Source organism: Balaenoptera acutorostrata, chromosome 11 (genome assembly GCF_949987535.1).
Source record: "Balaenoptera acutorostrata chromosome 11, mBalAcu1.1, whole genome shotgun sequence".
NCBI classification, from domain to species: Eukaryota; Metazoa; Chordata; class Mammalia; order Artiodactyla; family Balaenopteridae; genus Balaenoptera; species Balaenoptera acutorostrata.
Window position 1 is genome coordinate 8,732,598 of NC_080074.1, and position 19,262 is coordinate 8,751,859.

The 19,262-nt window shown below is 41.0% G+C and overlaps 1 protein-coding gene across 5 annotated transcripts in view; it reads right to left on the reverse strand.

Moving 5' to 3' along the window:
* The window catches only part of TNRC6B (trinucleotide repeat containing adaptor 6B), a 263,020-nt gene that overhangs the window by 41,138 nt on the left and 202,620 nt on the right, over window positions 1-19,262 (reverse strand). For 4 of the 5 annotated variants that reach the window (XR_009009751.1, XM_007189092.3, XM_057557034.1 and 1 more), the window contains 6 exons: window positions 18,400-18,558; window positions 15,337-15,512; window positions 12,996-13,070; window positions 11,392-11,437; window positions 9,617-9,765; window positions 4,022-4,147 (listed from right to left, as the gene is read on the reverse strand). Coding sequence is in view for 4 of the 5 variants with exons in the window: in XM_007189092.3 (XP_007189154.2) it covers window positions 4,022-4,147; window positions 9,617-9,765; window positions 11,392-11,437; window positions 12,996-13,070; window positions 15,337-15,512; window positions 18,400-18,558 (731 nt within the window). In the remaining variant the exon portion in view is untranslated. The remainder of the gene's footprint in view (window positions 1-4,021; window positions 4,148-9,616; window positions 9,766-11,391; window positions 11,438-12,995; window positions 13,071-15,336; window positions 15,513-18,399; window positions 18,559-19,262) is intronic. The other variant, XM_007189093.3, reaches the window with a different exon arrangement.

Below are 19,262 nucleotides of genomic sequence, written 5' to 3' on the forward strand. Positions count from 1 at the left end.
GACTTCCCTGGTGGTCCAGCGATTAAGACTCCGTGCTCCCAATGCAGGGGGCCTGGGTTTAGTCCCTGGTGGGGGAGATAGATCCCGCATGCATGCCACAACTAAGAGCTCCCATATGCAACAAAGATCCCGCATGCCGCAACTAAAGACCTGGCACAGCCAAATAAAAATAAATAAATAAAATTTTTTAAAAGAAAGAATTTTTTTCTGCACAATCCAAACTTTCAGTGCGGTTATTATATTCTCTTTACTTGAAAAAAAAAGTTTTTTTAAACCTACCCAACTGCTTTGTTTTTTAAAATATGTAAATGTCAGGAAAAAACTGAACATTCCATTGTTTAATATTTTGCCCTAATTATGCATTAAATAAATGTTAACCATGTTTTGCTAAATAAACACATTTCAAAAACGTAGGAGAACGCAAGTACTTTTCTTTTCCAAGTAGAGCAGATACTTTGGTCATAAAGAGATTTGCAGCCCCTAAGTCTCTTACACTAAGTTCACTGGGCTTTCCTAACAATTCCACTTTCTAGATCATTCTGAAATGCATCTTCCTGTGACTCGACATATACTTACTGAACTTAAAATACATGCCCTGCACAGTTGCCGATGTTCAGGATGCAGCAATGAACAGAGCAGCCACAGATCCTGCCGCTGTGAAGCTTATTACCCTCCTGGGGGTGGGGTGGGGGGGAGTAATGGTGGTGGTGGTGTACTATACACAGCCTGGGACAGCCTCCCTGATAAGGTGGGACTGAAGCAGAGCTCTGAAGGAAACAAAGACACAGCCATGTGCCAATCTGGGAGAAGAGCATTCTGGGAGTATGTTCCGTGCACTGGGGCCAGTTGGCTGGAGAGGTCTGGATGAACAGGAGAGCGGCAAGCGTGGGGGGCAGGGAGGTCACCAAGAGCCCCAAAGACCACAGTGAAGAGCTGGCTTTGTATTCTCAGCGAGAGAGGGAGCCAGGAGAGGGGTCCCGGTAAAGCAGCAACGTGATTTACCTTAACTGTCTGCGATGACAGAAACGTTCCACATCTGCACTGTCCATACGGTAGCTGCTAACCTGGTGTGGCTATTTTAATTCATTAAAACCAAAATTCAGATCTTCCATCCCACAAGTCACATTTCAAGTGCTCATGTGGCTAATGGCTACGCTGGACAGTGCGGTTTTAGAGGATCAGTCTGAACTCGGGGCAGAAAACAAGACTCGAGGGAGCAAGTATGGGATGAAGCGAGGGGGACCAGTCAGGAGACCATGGTCACAGTAGGAAATGGTCGGACGCTGGATGAAGTTTTGAAGGGAGGATTTGTTGCTGGGTTGGTTGTGCGCTGTGAGGACTCACAACCAGCTCTGGCCTGAGCACCTGCAGGATGAGAGTGCCAGGTACTGGGAGGAAGAGGACGCTTTGAGGGGAGAGCGGGATGAAGCAGGAAGTTCTGTTTTGGGCGTGTTCACTTCAGATGCCTATAAGGCATCCTACTAAAGACGGCCAGAAGTCTTTGGGGTTCAGAAGAGAGATCTGGGCTGAAGTCACAGTTTTGGAACTGTCAGTATTTTAAAGTCATTCCACTGGGTGAGATCACCTAAAAGTGGATGTAAGTGGTGAGAAGAGGTTCAGATATTGAGGCTGGGGTACTGTGATGTTTAAACACTGGGGAAGTGAGGAAGAACTTGTAAAGCAGAAAGACAAGAAAAGGCAGGTGGAGAACCAATATAGAAGGTGTCTGAAAGCCAAATGAATTGTTTCAAAAAGGAGGGAGTGACCCACTGTGTCCAATGCTGATACATGAGTAAAAAGAGACTGGGGAACAGATCACTGTATTCCACAACACAAAGATCACCAGTGACCTTCACAAGGAGGTCTTAATTCCCACTGCCGCTATCTTTTTTTAATGTAATGCTGTGTTTCCTTCCTTCATTTATTTATTTAGTTGCAACAGGTCTTAGTTGTGGCAGGCGGGCTCCTTAGTTGTGGCTTGTGGGCTCCTTAGTTGTGGCATCTGAACTCTTAGTTGCAGCATGCATGTGGGATCTAGTTCCCTGACTAGGGATCGAACCCAGCCCCCCTGCATTGGAAGTGTGGAATCTTAACCACTGAGCCACCAGGGAAGTCCCCCCGACTGCCACTATCTTATCTGGACTCCTGCACTAGCTTCGTAACTGATCTCCTTTGCTCTAGCGATCTGTCACTCAAACATGTCCTCTATATCATGGTGTTATTTTTCCAAAACTTACATTTTCCTATACTGCCTCTCAGCTGAGAAATCTTGCCTAATACTGTATTATCTTCAGCAGGAGCAGCCAAACTCTAGGGAGCACGTAAAAATCCCCTGGGGGTGATGAGGCCCCAACACCCAAGACTCTGTGTCTCAGTAGATTGAGGAAGACCCAGAAACTGTATTTTTAAGTAGCAGCCAAGATAATGTTACAAACCATGGTGACCAAAGGACAAAGTCCAAACTACTCAGCAAGGCAAACAAAACTGTTCCAAATTTGGTCCCAAACTTCCTGACTAGCTTCTTCCTATTCCATTCTAGACAGCATACCTACACTTCCACAAGCTCAAACTAACTACTCACACTAACCGCATTTCCCCAAACATGCCGTGTCCTTCCAGATATTACTGCCCCCTGCACAAGCTGCTCCTGCCTCTTGGAAGGCACCTTTCATCTGGCTGTGCCCAGTGAACTCTGACTCGTTCTTCAAGACCCAGCTTAAATGTCACTGCTAGTGTGAGGTCCCACCCAGCTCCCCAAACTCTGTTAAGCTTTTCCATGCAGCACACTATCTACCGACTACTCTGCCATCACCGCCACAACTCCAGGAGGCAGCGACGGGAGAGGCAGTGTTTTCTTCAATCACGCGCTGCCAACACACAACCTGGAACACTGCAGACGTTCGATAACCATGAACGGCTGTTGGCCTGATGGCAAGGCATGTTGGCAAGTGCTCCAAAAGGCAAGACACTGCCACTGTAAAGTGCTGGGGAAGTCAGGAACAGCTCTGTCTACCTGGGACTTGAGGGATGAGTGGAACTCAGAGAAAGGAAAGGGGAAGAAGAGAGACCTAAGAGGACTCCAGACAGGACCGTGAAGATGGAGGCAGGGGCACGATCAACATTCCTTCCTCTACCAAGATGGACAGACTCAACGTCCAAAGCAGGATTTGAAATCTATAGATTATGGTTTCAAATAAACATTTTAAGCTTCTGTCTTACAAGATGTATCAAAAAACAAACAACAAAACCTGACCCTTCACAACCTGTTGGCTGGATCTAGTAAGTACCCCACCCCCCTCTTATACGATGGGACAGACTCAAAGCTCTTGATCTTGATTGACACACTGAATCTTTACTTGGGCTTATCAGCTTTTACTTTGCTCCTCAGACCTGTTTCCCACAAAGATGTAAGAGAGGCAGTATGTGGTAGACTGGCACAAATCTCTCACCTATACCCCCGAACAACTTGTCCAATCTCCTGCTAATAGAGGGTCCTAAAGGGTTCCCATGGTACCCAACGGACCGTGTCCTACACAAAGCTGCTCTGTGAATAAGTCTCTGCCACTTCATTGGTTCTTTAACCCCCCCTAGAACACCCAGTCAGTGTTTTAGTATATATCTCCTCAAAACTTTTCAGAATAACCCAGAACCTGGCAATTACCCTGCGAATCCTTGAGGGCAACCAACTTCTGAATGTTGACACATCAGAATTTACACAGCAGTTTTAATTATACACAATTTAAAAATCAATATAGTATTGGGAAAATATATAGGAGATCTAAAAGGAATATAATCATAATGCTTTTCATGTAAAAACATCTACTTTGTATGCACGATACAAAAAAAAACCAAACAAACGAGATTTGCCATCTTGTTCTAAAAATCTTGATCCCTGGCATCTGGATTTTTCCCATTTTAGATGGGTAACTGTTATTCCTTTTACGTGCACAAAACCAGTCAGTTGACAACTAGTAACCATCTGGACTTTACTTATGAACTGTGGATCCATGAAACTGCTTACCTGGGGGGAAATGAACTGGGGAGGCACTTGCGCCCGGAGATTAGGAGAAGAATTCAGCGGCTGCACGGGGGTGTGCACGCCTCTCGATTGTGCTGTGCTATTTCCAAACAAACCATGATTGCCACCCTGTCAACGGAACAGCGACGGTGAGGCTTTTTGTTAACATAAGAAAACACAAATAAGAAACAGTTCAGGTTTTCTCTCCCTCAGAAGAATCATATCCCGTGTTCCATGGAATCACAGAATTTTACAACTGAAAAAAGTTCCTGATCTCAGAATGCTCAGAGAAGTATTCAAATCCAATCATGGGCATATCATCACCACCCCTGCAGTCTGATGCATTCTATAAACCAAAAGGGTTAAATTTAGCCAAATGTTAGAAAAAACACTAATTTGTTGTTGTTGTTATTGAAAGGTACAGGCAGTATAACATTTATTCAACTACTTTCTTTTTTAAGATTGGGTTTACCGAATTTATTCTCAAACTATATAAGCTGAGACGTACCTTAAAAAGCACCTGAGTAAAAATGCAGGCTTGTGAATAATATCAGTTGTAAAACAATACTATGATATGACTTCTCTGAATTGGTTGATTTGAATACTTTTCTGATTCAATCATAAGATCAGTGCCACCCAACTGTGAGCCTAGCTCCATGAGGATCCTACTCCAGATCCGAACACCCTTCCCTGTCCTGGGTCTGCTTGGTCCCTTCTTTACTAGACGAGGGAACGTGAATCAACCACAGAGTGAGATAAAAAAGGAAGAAAGGGAAAAAGTGAAAAATCATTCCAGGGACACCAAAACAAAACATTACTCACCTGTAACTTCTCTTTCAAATGTATGACTATCAGTCTAGTCAAAAAACAAGCTTAGCTCCCTGATTTCTGGAGGATCAACTCACTGAAGCACTTCTAGACTGCTCCAATCAAAGAGCTATAAAAAGCTGGGCTGTATATGATGGCCTTTCCTTTCTGACTTGTTTCTAGCAGAGAAGCAAAGAAATCATATTCGATACTTGACGCTGCCTGACGTAGTTTTCTATACCATCTTCACTTGGCCTCTTCAAGGCCCAGCTCAGAGGTCATCCTCATCAACAAAGTCTTTTCCCAAACCTTCCTCATTGCACATTCATATTCACTGAGCCCACCTCTACATTCTCAAAACACTTGAAAACTCTTTGATAGGATCCATCATCAAATCATATTACAGTTATTTTGCATCCTGTCTTTCCACCACCAGCTTAATATTTCCCTCTTTGTATTCCCAGGAACTCAGTCAAGCCCTGGTCTGTAGGATGAGCACATCATTTGCAAACATCCATGACCCACTAATTTCATACACTTGAAAACAAACGTCCCACTGGACACCGTCAGTGAAGACAGCTACACCACTGCTTATACCAAGTCTGTGCGCTCTGAGCTGAGGTCACCACCATCATCTTATCCCTGGAATCGTGGGGATTAAGGCAATTTTAAAGAATTTTGTCCTTAAGTTCTAGAGCAACAAAGATATTTTGATGGCTTAATGATTCAAAACAGATCAAGGGACTGCTTCAGGGGAATTAATGAACTTAAAAGTATTGAAAATAAAAATGATTATGAATATAAAGTAGAAATGGCAATTAAAATCTGTGTACATCTCATAAAAGAAAATCAAAGATCCACCATGAATTTTAAATCCTCCAAAGGACTGTTTAAACATGAAAAGACCTTTAGTTCTAGAAACTCTAATGTCTCTGCCTCTCCTGTCTTACTAATCAAACTTGTCATTCTGAGGTGAAATGGCTCAGTTCTAACTTTTCTGAGATCCTGGTAGTCTGGAGCTTAGCTACTAATCCTTCCCAGGAAAATAGGAAACATTTATTTTGCTAAGACTATTCCACTAAGATCGTTCTCACACTTTACTATCAAAGTAATGACCTTGTTATTAGATGTTAATTATTCATGGATGGTCTTGGATGGTGGGGTTTCTGACAGCTAGAGTCCTTGCCAGACCTATGTTTTGTAGGGCTCCAAACTGCTCTGTACGGGTCATTTTAAATTTCAACCTCTCTTTCTGGTAAGAGGTATTACAAAGAATTTGCCTTTTTTGCTTTTTGTAAAATCAAGCCCTCCTTTCCTATTCCTAGGAGAAAGAGTCCATCCCACTCCCATCAAAGGTTTTAGGTTTTCATTATCAAGTGTCTCTAAAGCCATACCAAACACTTTGATATATCTGATACAGATAATAACAAAGATAAGTCAACAAAAGTTTATCAAAAAATACCTTTTAAAAAAAAATAAAACCCTTTTTAGATAATTTTTATTCATTATTTACTGTTAAATCTCACTTTTTTATTTTTTGGCCGTGGCATGTGCCTGGTGAGATCTCAGTTCCCCCACCAGGGACGGAACCCGGGCCATGGCAGTGAAAGCCCAGAATTCTAAACACTAGGCCAACCAGGGAACTCCTCCCACCTTCTCTATTTTTTAATATGGAACCTTGGCATCACAAGTTGGTCATCTTCTTGGCTCAGAAGTAGCTATTTTGCACAGTAATGTATTTAATGGTAATCATACAAATCCAGTCTTTTTTTTAAAACTATATTTAGAGATTAGGAAAACCAGCATCAAAAGCATATATATATATATATATATATATATAAATGGTGGCTCATCTGGCTATTTCTAAAGCTTCACTGTTGTATGTGAGGCTTTAATGATGACCTGAGCCTAATAATTATTGGTGATATTTGCCTCAACTACAATGTTTAACTTAGAAAGGTATATAAATTAAAAACAAGGTTATCAAGCTAATTGAAATCTTCTATAATTTGGAAAAAAACCTCAAATTTTGTTTTTAAATTATGAAGTATGTTAACTCTGCATGAAAACAGTGTGAAAAAACCATAACCATATTTGGATAGAACATGTATAATCAACTTGGTTCACAATGGACTTTGTAGCAATCCACAGATCAAAAAAATCAAGAGGAATGACCTTTCTTTAGAGTCCAGTGCACAGCTAGTTTGGCTGGTCACTTATACTAAAGTTTATGTACTAAAAGCATCTGATAATCAGGTGATCCTGGGAGCATACTTATAATCACCATTAACCAAGAGTATTAAGACTATCTTATATATATATTTTTTTTTATCTTATATTTTATATATCTCAAACCAAAAGAGCCCTCCTCCCCACCAAAATGGATATAATTGTTTCTTCTCTGTTTATATAAGTAATACACAACCATGTCCTCTGTGGAAACATTAGGAAAAAGAGCGAAATATCAAGGAAGAAAACAAAAAACTACCTATAACTCTCAATCCAGAGTTAACCAATCTGAACACATGGATATAATATAATCCATTTTTTAAATGTGCTAAGGCAACAATTAGAAAGCATATGAACGATCTATATGAGACTTGAGGACTATAGCGTAAGAGGTGTTTCATACCATCCTTTCATTTCTATGTGGAAGTCATCATGTGCAAACAGAATGGACGCAACTAATAATTAAATGTCCTTCTGTGACATTCAGAGATGAAAGTCAGAAGGACAAGTAAGTAGTCATGGAACTAAGGTTAGGAAAGTATCACTGGAGCCACTGTCACAAAGGAATTATCTCCAAATTCCTGGTTTTCTCCACAAAAACTACAACAGAGCTCCTACAAGGTGAAAGACAGAGGCCTGCTCTGTCCGCTTGGGCCTGCAGAGGCGAGGCGGCATCATCACAACAGCCCTGCCAGTCCTGTCTCTGCTGCACAGCCCTTCCTTGGAGGACGGACAGATCCAACCCCAGGAAAGGCGCTGCTCCAGGCTGAACCAAACACTGGGCAACATCGGTCTTCTTAAAGCTTCCTTATCTAACATGCAAGTTACCTTTCTCTGGGTAATATGATACTTAAAGACACTGGATTTTTAAGATGCTGTAACCCTCCAATATTTAATCTTACTAGTTTTGCTGCTGTTTTCTAATTAGTAATTTTATTAGATTGAAAAGACCTCAAAAGTAGTCTTGCCATTCAATCATTCAAAAATGGCAAATATGTTGCTAAATTAGATGATAGAAGGTACCTGTAAGCTTCTTTAACATTTTCCTAAGCCAGTCATTAGTTAACTATTAAACGTAAACTTATGACTAAAAATGGGAAGACAAAAGAAACATATTTAAAATAAAATCCATGTTGAGAAACATGAAGAGAGATGGGTTCTATGGGCTGAAAGAGCTAAAGCCTATACTTAGTATCATTCTGTGCATTCAGTAATCAACAAATTTCCCAAGACAGACAAATGATGCAATAAACTGCAGACCAGGGCCAAGGCGAGGCCACAGCCAAGCAGTTATAAATTTGAGAGGCCTCCTTACTTGTCTAGCAGCGAAGTTTTGGGGGTTGAGCCCTGTGCCGATTGCTCCAAGGCTGACGTTGGGTAGTGTGGAACCAGAGGGAGACAGCTTGTAGCTGGGAGAAGGGGAGAAGGGAGAGCAGGGAGCCTCATCCCCAAGGCACCCATCTTGATTGGAGAAAGGCAAAGTCAGCTGAAAAGTAGTAGTAGTTAGCCAATCACAATGAGTGTTGGTTAGTGAAGCAACAGAATGCAAGAAGGGAAAAGAGAAACACCAGGAATAAACAAGGTTAGAGTGTATTAGCAGTAAACGAGGATAGAATTTGGATCTGATAATAGTCATGATACTTTGCCCAACAGACACCATCTGTCATCCTCTTTCCTATAGATTCTTATCCTCTAAGTTAGTAACACATTCTGTCCATTGCACTAAGATAAAAATTGCCAGACACTTCATTTTCGTGCGGCTAGTACTGATTACTCTAGCTACGTGGCTGCTGAAACAGAAGCCAGAGCAATCTTCTTGCGAACATGTTGCTGTCTGGCTCAGCACTGTGGCGTCAAAAAAGTGCCAGATCTAAAAACTTTGGTTTTAACTGCCTTCTGAAGACCAGGAACACTGCAAAATTGGTATTCTGAATCAAGGAATCATCTCCTCCATTAGAAATGTTAAAAATCCCAACAGATAGGTATAAATGACTTGTTTAAAGCAGGTAGTTGAGAATTTGAAAAGTATACCATCATAACTAAAAACAGATCATTATGGAAATGGAGAAAGAAGACAAAAGAGCTCTCTTAGAAATAGCAAAGGAGAAAGTTTTGGATCATCTTGACAAAGCTAGAAGGCAAGGCCTTAGGAGACACAGAGTATTTGCACAAGATCGAAAAATTTATTTTTGTAAATTGCACAACAGCAGAAAAAAGAATTCAGAATAAATTTGCCTCTAGGATTTCTTCTACGTGTTTTGAGTGTGCATTTCCCCCACTATAAATAGATCGGTTCCCCCCTCCAAACTTCATAAATTCCCCAAAACTTAGACCTTGTTCACAATACTCACATTCTAAAGACAGATGGTTCTAGCTGCTGCCTAATCACCTGCCAACAACAACTATTTTCATGTCACCATTCAAAAGCAGGTGATGTTTGTGCTTTGCTCGCTCATTCAGTTCAGTAATTCTATGCTTCCTTCTGGAATTAATTATCAAAAGACAAGTGGGAACCAAAGTGGTTCTCATGAATTATTATCTTAAACCAAGGATTCAACTCACCTTCTCAAAATAAGGCCCACTATCTGTGGTTCCCATGTCTTTGGAATTAGGTGGACGGAACCCAGATCGATCCTTCCTCATGATATCATTAAAATCCCCGAGATTCATTGTTCGCTTGTCCACATCAAATTTTTTATCTGGAAGGCTCCCTGAAAAGTAACACAGAAGGAGTGAGGATGTTAGCAATCAATGTCTCCCTCATGACCAAGAATGACCTGTCCCACTATGCTCCCTGAGTGCAGGTGTAAGACCAGAAGAGCTTTTTACTGGTTCAGGCTGCTGGTGGTCCTTCCTGGAACACACATGGATGCCTTAAAAACCAAACCAAACCAAACAATCCCCCCCAAACTCCACGACATATAGTAGCTGTAGCCTGTTTTCTATGGAAGACTGAAAGAGAGCCTGAGGGCTAACCTAGTAAAAAATCCCTAACTAATCTAATTCTTAGACTGGGTATTGATATGTTTGATGAATATATCTTGCTCATATATTCAAATGTCCTCGGTGAGAGGATGTGTCTCTTGTTAATATTTTAGCATCTGCTAGACAAACAGTTGGGGTTGTGAAACACGTTACTAGGAATAAAAAGAGCAAAGAGGCGCGGGTGGCGCCCTAACACTGAGAACTTCATGCTGAACGCAGGAGGCGGTGTGCCACGTTACTGGTACAATGTAATTTCCCAGGTGCAACGGCTATTCCCACTTTCTTTCACATGTCTATAAATTTGCTATTGTACAGTGACATGAAGCTCATTTTTTAGCTGTTCTCGTATTTAAGAGTATCACAGATCAGAGGTTATTTCCCTTATCTCCTAGGACTGTTTCCTTTTCTTCCCGGTTTGATTCTTTTTAAGTTCCTTCAGGTGAGCGACAGCATCACTGTGAAGGTCCCACAGATGAAGGGCTGATGCTGCATCTGCTCTACTTGCGGGGGGCGGGGGGGGGGTTGGTCAATAATGGGACATCCCAGTGCAGACAGACCTGGCCACCTGAGGGCTGACTCTGGCAGGGCCACAGACATATTTTATTTGGCCACACACAGCATTTTAAAAAATCTGCATTAGCTTCCACTATTTAAAAATCAGGATGTCCAGGACAGGAATAAAGATGCAGATGTAGAGAATGGACTTGAGGACACGGGGAGGGGGAAGGGGAAGCTGGGACGAAGTGAGAGAGTGGCATGGACATATATACACTACCAAATGTAAAACAGATAGCTAGTGGGAAGCAGCCGCATAGCACAGGGAGATCAGCTCAGTGCTCTGTGACCACCTAGAGGGGTGGGATAGGGAGGTTGGAGGGAGACGCAAGAGGGAGGAGATATGGGGATATATGTATATGTATAGCCGATTCACTTTGTTATACAGCAGAAACTAACACACCATTGTAAAGCAATTATACTCCAATAAAGATGTTAAAAAAAAAAAATCAGGACGTCAATGCATATCTGAATTTCTGGCCTCTCTTGAAAACACTGGAGGACCTGGCAAAGCTGAGCCTGAACTCGTCCACGACAACAAGTGCCAACAGCCGAGCAAAGGTTGACTCCTTTATGTGGAACACACAGTCTCCCCAGCTGCCCAGTGGCCTCCAAGTCTCAAGTTTTTATATGTAGCACACACTACTCATTTACGTCAAGCACGGTACCTTCCCCAGAGCGAGTGTGGAATATGTGTCTAGGACCTGCACCCATCCCAACTCAAAGTGAGCAGGGGATCCCAACAGGGTGTCATGAACAACAACATATTCCATTCGTATTAGTGCAGGGATACACACCTACAGACAAATCCATTTTGCTACTTGGATTATCTTCAGTTTGACTCTGAAAATAAAGAACAGTGAAGGAAGATTAAAGGCTTGAATTAAACGTCTGAATCAGAGGAGAAACGGCATTATTCATGTGTGAGCCACACCTTACTTTACTACTAGGACTATACAACATCCTTGGAAATGAACCTTAAACTGGAATGAAGACAATAACTTTTTTTTTTGGCTGCGCGGCATGAGGGATCTTAGTTCCCTGACCGGGGATTAAACCTGCGCCCCCTGCAGTGGAAACGCGAAGTCCTAATCACTGGACCGCCCGGGAAGTCCCAAGACAGTAACATTTTTATAACTTAAAAAAAAAAAAAAAAAAAAAAATATATATATATATATATATATATATATATATATTTTTTTTTTTTTTTGGCTGCATTGGGTCTTTGTTGCTACATGCGGGCTTTCTCTAGTTATGGCGAGCGGGGGCTACTCTTCGTTGCGGTGCGCGGGCTTCTCATTGCGGTGGCTTCTCTTGTTGCGGAGCACTAGCTCTAGGCACATGGGTTTCAGTAGTTGTGGCTCGTGGGCTCTAGAGCACAGGCTCAGTAGTTGTGGCACACGGGTTTAGTTGCTCCGCGGCACCCAGACCAGGGCTCAAACCCGTGTGCCCTGCGTTGGCAGCGGATCTTAATCACTCCCCTTCCCCACCAGGGAAGTCCCAGTAACATTTTTAATGACTAATTTTGGGACTTCCCAGGCGGTCCAGTGGTTAAGACTCTGCGCCCCCAATGCAGGGGACCTGGGTTTGATCCCTGGTCAGGGAACTAGATACCGCATGCCGCAACTAAGAGCCCGCATGCTGCAACTAAAAATTCCGCAAGCCGCAACTAAGACCTGGTGCAGCCAAATAAAGAAATAAATATTAAAAACAAAAATCTGACTAATTTTGATTGCTGTTGGTGTCTGTATTCCTAAATTCGATTTTCACATCAAATTAGCTTCAGTAAATCTATGGGCAGAGGAACAGCTAAACAGCTGCTTGGAGAATTAAACCCCTGTGCTCAAGTTCCAGTCGGCTCAGGATCAAATTCCAAGAGTGGCAGCCAAATGATGACAACTTCTTCTTGTGACTTGTCAAGTCATCAAATCTCGAAATGTGCAGCCAAGTCATTTGTCTTTTGGCAACCAGGGACAGGGTGTCCCCATAATGTTCCCAAGAGATCAAAAAATCAGAAATTCTACAAGAACTGCCTATATAATTAATCACAAATAGTTTCCCTAGTTATTCTGCAGTTGCTGTCTTTTTTAAAATTATAATATTAAAACTGGTACAGTAGTCAGCAAAAATTATATAAATTTTAAGTACTTGGCTCTTTCTTCCCTAACTGCCTAAGGAAAAGGATACAAGGACTAAAAATTTAAAAGCTGTACCCTTTAAATACTGGAGTATTTCATTAAGAAAAAAAGCATAGAGAACAAATACTGCCTAATCCAAATCAGGAACACTGCTTAACCAGTTTCTAAATCTGTAATTTTGCACTATATGTGGCAGTGGTCTTAAAATTTGTACTAAATGTAAAAGTTGGGAGACATTACACATATGAAAAAGTAAAACTTACCAGCAATCCCATATTTGAAAACTGTTTGGCAAGGGGATTCATCCATGAATCATTGTTTCCTCCTTTTAGTGAGCACTAGAGAAATGAAATACGTAACCTCGGAATCAAATAATTTATTTTATTTCAACTTCCTGAGTTGCATAAGTACTGACTGAAAATGCAAAACCAAGAGTTTACCTTTTTGAACCCTAAGTATTCCTCTTTAACTATAGTTATTTTGATATGTTATCTGTTAGTCTAAAAAAGTACTATGCCTTAGTTATTATATCTGTGTTTTCATTCTTACTTTATTCGTTGCATTGAATTAGAAGTAACTGGAAAAATATATGGTCAGCTAGTGTTTTTACCCTATAAATAGAAGGTCAATATCAGATTTTCTAAAACATAATGTTTGCATGCTAGTATTTTCTCTCTTAGTATCTCCTTGTAACCCAAGCCGGTTTGTATTAGGAGTGAAGAAAAAGAGTTTGATGCTAGTGCACGTTATTTGGAAAGGAGCCCATTTAAACTGGTCATTATTCTCTGTGTGGATACAATGAGGAACTCATCCATGTAGCACTTTCATCTGCTTGTTTCACAGTGTAAAGGATGTGGATCCCCAATGGGAAAGAAGCCTAGCAGAAGGCACTATCACCAAGCTTACCGCATAGCTGTTACTATATGAGGGCAGTTAGTTTTAAGTGCAAAGGTGGCGGATGTAGGTTTCTGCTTGTTTCTTAATGGGACAAACTAGTTTCTCCACTGAACAAGGCACCAGCCATCAGTTCCACTTTTATTTCTACGTAGAAGGTGAGTGGAACTGTGGCAGGGACCTTGTGGGGGCAGGAGGTGACGGGGCTTTGTGCACGTGTGCATTCTCCAGGTAAAAATTCTATTTGTGTTCTGATGGTATTGGTCAGATCAATTTTATTATTCTTGCAAGTGTTAAGGTACTTAGTTTGAGGGTCAAAAAAACCCTCACTGGAGGGAGGAGAGAAGTGGTAGTTACTTTGTGGACAGATGTTAGTGATGACAGCACAACAATGTGAATGTACTTAATGCGACTGAACCGTACACTTAAAATTGGTTAAGATGGTAAATTTTATGTCAGCTGTATTTGATCACACACACAAAGAGGCCCTCAGTATGAAAGGTCAGAATCATCAGTCATGGAGCAGAAACATTTAATTCCCAATTAACTTCGTTAAATCTTGGTGGTTCCCTGAGTGGGCTAGTACCTTTCACTCAGTTGCTTCCTCAACAGTCTCCTGAATTGTCTTGTAATTTGGTCTTATTGTTAATTTGTAAATAACAAAAAGAAAGCCACAGCAGACTAGACAACACGAATGTACTAAAAATGCTGGCAAGTTTACTGAATAATTTCTTTTGTGACTGGAGTAATACAAGTCCTTTAAGAGGGAAAACTGTAAATGACTGCTTAAACAAAACGTCTCTAACAGAAACAATCTGTATTCTCAGGCCTAAAAGAGAGTAATCGTATTCAGAACAAAATCCCATAGGCAAAGGGGATGAAGGTACAGCCCCTGGCCACTGAAGACCTTCTAAAATGGCACCTGGTATTTGAAAACCACGACTTTTAGTTGTGAAGCGTTACTTAGGGCAGCAAGGCTCCCATCCTCAGATTACATACATGGCTGCCCACTTCCTATGTCTCTCAATGTATCTGTGGAATGAGAGGCTGGAATGAAAAAAGAGGGCTTCTACTGAGAGTCGTTCAGGTTCTAGACTGAAAACCAAAGTCCTCATCAAATTATGCAAATCAAAGGAGAAACTAAGTTGTTCTAAGATACCGAAAGTAACAAGTGTAGAACACAACTGTTACAGGATGTAGATAAATCATCTAGTTGCTAACGCAGGGTTACACACTGGCACCTCGTTGAGAAAAGGGTCCTGGGCCTTGGAGTTTCCTGAATGAGATAAAATGAGTTGCGATGATTGCTGTTGGAGAAACCATATTACTGTGGTTTCTCTTTTACATATTCCTGGGGATTTACTCTAAGAACTGACTTGGCTTTAGAACGCGAAAGCGTAAAACATTTATAAGGTGTGCCTTGACAGCTTCCAAAGAATTATTCTAATATGGAAGCCAAAGTGAGGAAAATTTCGTTTCTTTGAAAATTCCATCTTACCCACAGCAAGAGTTTTGTCGTTTGAGATTTCAAGGTCACGGGGAAGGAAGATGAGGGGTAAAGAGGAAGTAGCTACTTGTTCTGAAGAAAATACCTTCCCCCTCACTGAGGACCTCAGGGACTCCGGCTGCCTGGCTTCGCCCATGAAAACATTCTCAGTTCTGCCCTCTAAGAACTAATAAGCAAGCCCAGGCATTTCTAAAGCGGGCTACCTTCATCTGCTTCTTTCCTCCTTGTCCCCAGCTTGCCGAACTGTGGGAGGAAGCACTTCCCTGAGAGCCGGCGGTGTTCCAGACTCCTCCATCCTCCTCCTCTTCCCAGCTGGGATGGCGAGTTCCTGTCACGGGCCCGTCACTCTCCCCCCAGCCGTCTTGCATAGATTTGGAATCTTTAAGAGAAGAACGAACCAACTGTACGCAATAGCTATATATAACAATAACCGCAACAACCATTCCCCGTAAACGCAGCATTTTAGTGTATTTGTAATTTTGTCTAGTCTACCTGTACGGCAAGGCGAATATCATTCGAACTTTTGAGAGGAGAAATGGAAACCCAAAAAGGGTCAACGATACAGAGTAAGTTAATAAACCACAAATCAAGATTTCCTGGCCTCTGGTTCAATGATTTTTTTCCCCTTTATACAAAGTTGACAGAAATCCCCCAATTGAAAAGAACCTGTCGTTACTTATAAGAAATTTCACATCTCAATTTAGAGAAATCTGTTACTCTTAATGAGGATGTTTTACTGCATTCTTTAGTTTTACCCTCCTAAAAGTATGTGGTGAACTTTATAATGGACTTTACAAATATGTGGTATGGCAAAGAACAACTGTCTACCTTGCTTGGGGTGAAGAAAAGAACATGCAAAATGGATGAAAAAAGAAAACTGTATTAGATTTTGAATATCAAAATTATGGTGAAAGAAGAGAAATTCACATATAGCCATGAAAATTTGAAAGTTATTGGATTTACACACTTGAAATGGATTAGGTACTAAAAAGATCCTAGGCAAAGACAATGTATAAGCAATGGCTTTTAAAAGACAGACGGAGGAAATGTGGTAGACAGGGAACGAGGAAAACAGAACAAAGACAGAGGGAAATCAGGGCTCTAATATTCGACGAAATAGGACGTCATCAGTATCCAGAGTCAAATTTCACCAACATCCCCCTTTAAACAAAGATCTTTAATTTGGAGATTGGGATAAATCCTTAATCTCCTTCTTAAAATACTGTATGGAACTGACAGATACACTTTGTGGTAATGATACTCTATACAATGATGGAAGAAGGGAAATACACTATCCTGCCTAGAAGCTCCATCCACACCTTCAATTTACCAAATGACAGGACCTTTACGAAGGGGTAGTTATTTGATTTAGATATCTTCATGTGAAGAGTCTAGAGCCAGAAAGGTGTCTCTTCCAGGCCTTTCCTTCAATAACTGCTGCCATGCCCTAGGACCAGGCCTATGATGCCATGCAGGCACCCATCAAGTACACAGGGTGCAAGGCAGTTGATTTCCTCAGACTGTGGCATCATCTCCCAGCAACGCCCAGGGGAACCTGATGGAACCTCCATGGGGTTCACTGAGCCCCCCTTGCAGGGGCTCTGTGACTGGGCAGCAAGAGGCAGGGCTTGGGGGCTGTTCTCTCCGCTGCTGGAAATGCCATTGATAACCAGGACCATTTCTTCTGCATAGGAGGTTACCCACTATCATTGTAAACACAGGCTTTATACATCCCCTGACAAGCAACAGGAATTAAAGACCCAACATAAGTGACATACTGACCCCTTTAGAGAAGGAAGACATCCACGTAACCCTTCTTCTAGAGAAAGGAGCTGAACTTTTAACAAACGACTTCTTGTAGAAAGATAAAAAAGCTCCGAATTTTAGTCACAGAACCGACACCAGATATAAGGTATCTGCAGTCTAGACAAGATCACAGGTTAACTATCAGCATCAATTTGGTAGGCTGTGGTGATCTAGCCCCTTCCTCTATTACACACTGAAATTACCCAGAGAAGGAGTAAATATAACTACAGCTTTAACTGCAGATATAGATGATCCTGAAGAGTAGAAGACTATTTAAAATCTGGAGAAAAGTGAGTCTTTTGTGATGGACAAAAGATGATCCTGAAGTTGGGAAAGACACATAAAAATCCTGAAAGTACTGCTGAAGTACCTCCTTGTGCCAAGGGTCTGGTTAATGCCTTCCAACAGCATTTTGGATCTATTCCAAGTCTACAGGATGGTATTTCCCATGATGATACAACCAATTTTACAATGAAAATCAAGACGAAATCAAATTCTTTATAAAGCTATTTCTATGAAGGGAAGGAGATTCGTAATTTTTAAAATGCAGTCAAGTTACATAGGAACAAGAGTGAGTTTCTAGAACACAGATAGCTAAGATGATATTCCTTCCTGTGGCATGGTAAGAATCATACATATCATAAAATAAACTTGACAGTAGAATTTTTTTATTCTTGTTCAAATTTTGAGTATTCAGTCTGACCACATTTTTTAATCAAAAGACAATTCCTTAAGTCTGCAATATGGTAGAAAAGTGATGTTGGAGTACTTTTTAAGAAAACTATAAACAAGTGAAAACAGATACTTGAAACTGAATTTTTCAATTGAGCACCATCCAATGGGACGTTCCGCAGCATCCATTTACAAAGTTTGCAAATTACTGTGACTACACATTGCCAGCTGGATCTAGTATAGCTTAGATTTTCAATGATCATGAATAAGTGTGACGTGCTTTGTTTAAAAATTCAAATGAAGAAATCTTTGTTGGGTTCAAGAAACCTTAAATGTCCTTACATGGGTGGATGCATGAGAAGAGAGACAAAGAAAGGGGAAAGCAAGGAACGGAAGGGTGAAGTCACTGGGCAGCAGAGAACTTGTTCCACGTTAAAAGCCAGGAGTTTAAAAAAAAAATTATACCAACATGAGAGTAGAAATGCAAAATAGATCTAATGAGCAATATTTAAGTTACTGAGCAAAAAAAAAGCACCACATGAAAATTTCTATTCTGGCCAGACACTAAACCTAAGTTAAAACGAAATCAACAAAACTAACTTATGACTTTTAGCTCACTGTAAGCATTTTTACATATGCCAAGTCCCCAGCATTTGCTGCTAACCATTTATTAAAGGTTCAAGGTCCTGAATCTCACTGAAACAACAGTTTAGCAACAGCCCTCACCAAAATGTGTGACCCCCAAAGTTATAATAGAGACTCCCTCAAAAATAATGCCGTATACTTACTAGGTTTCATGGCATTTGGAGCACTGGAGGGTGTGGTCCCCCAGCCTGTGGTCGATGCTCCTGTGTCATCCATTTCACCCCACCCAGGACTGCTTTCATTTGGCTCACCCCAAGCTGAAGTACCATTATCTGGAGCAGGTGGTGTGCTTTTGCTCCAGACTGTAAAGAAAGGACATGTATCTCTAAGAATGATTTGTTCAATGAACACCATAGTATCCACTGCGGGTGAAGGTAGGAGGAACAGGCACTCCTGAATTCTGTTGGTGGAAATATAAATAGGTACCACCTTCATGGAGGGCACTTGGCATTGTCACTTTAACTTTTTGCCCAGTAATTCCACTGCCAGGAAATTATACCACAGATATACTTGTAAAAGTAGATGAAATCACATGTACAACAATGCCCACTGCATCACTGTCAGATAACATTTGGAAGCAACCTAAATATCTACCAAAAAGGGACCAGTCAGACCAATCGTGAGTTGCCCATCAAATGAATACTATACACAAAGCAATTAAAAGACAGAAATGTACATGCTAACGTGGAAAGTTTTTAAGAATAATGAAAAAAGCAAGGTGAAGAACAGTGTATATAGTACAATCCCTTCCGTGTAAAATTTTAAAGGATAGATATATTTTGCTATAGGTATGAACGGAATTTTTGAATGGCACGCAAAATTCTAAGACCTGCAGGGAGAGACCCTAGGGGCTAAGATTCTTTTACTTATTACCCTTTTGCTTTTCTGTACAGTTTGAAGGTTTTTACTATATGAATAAAAATTTTTACATGTTCTAGGTAGGGAATTAATGAGCAATCTTCATTTCCTCCCTCATTCTTTTCAATATTTCAAGAACAGAACTAAT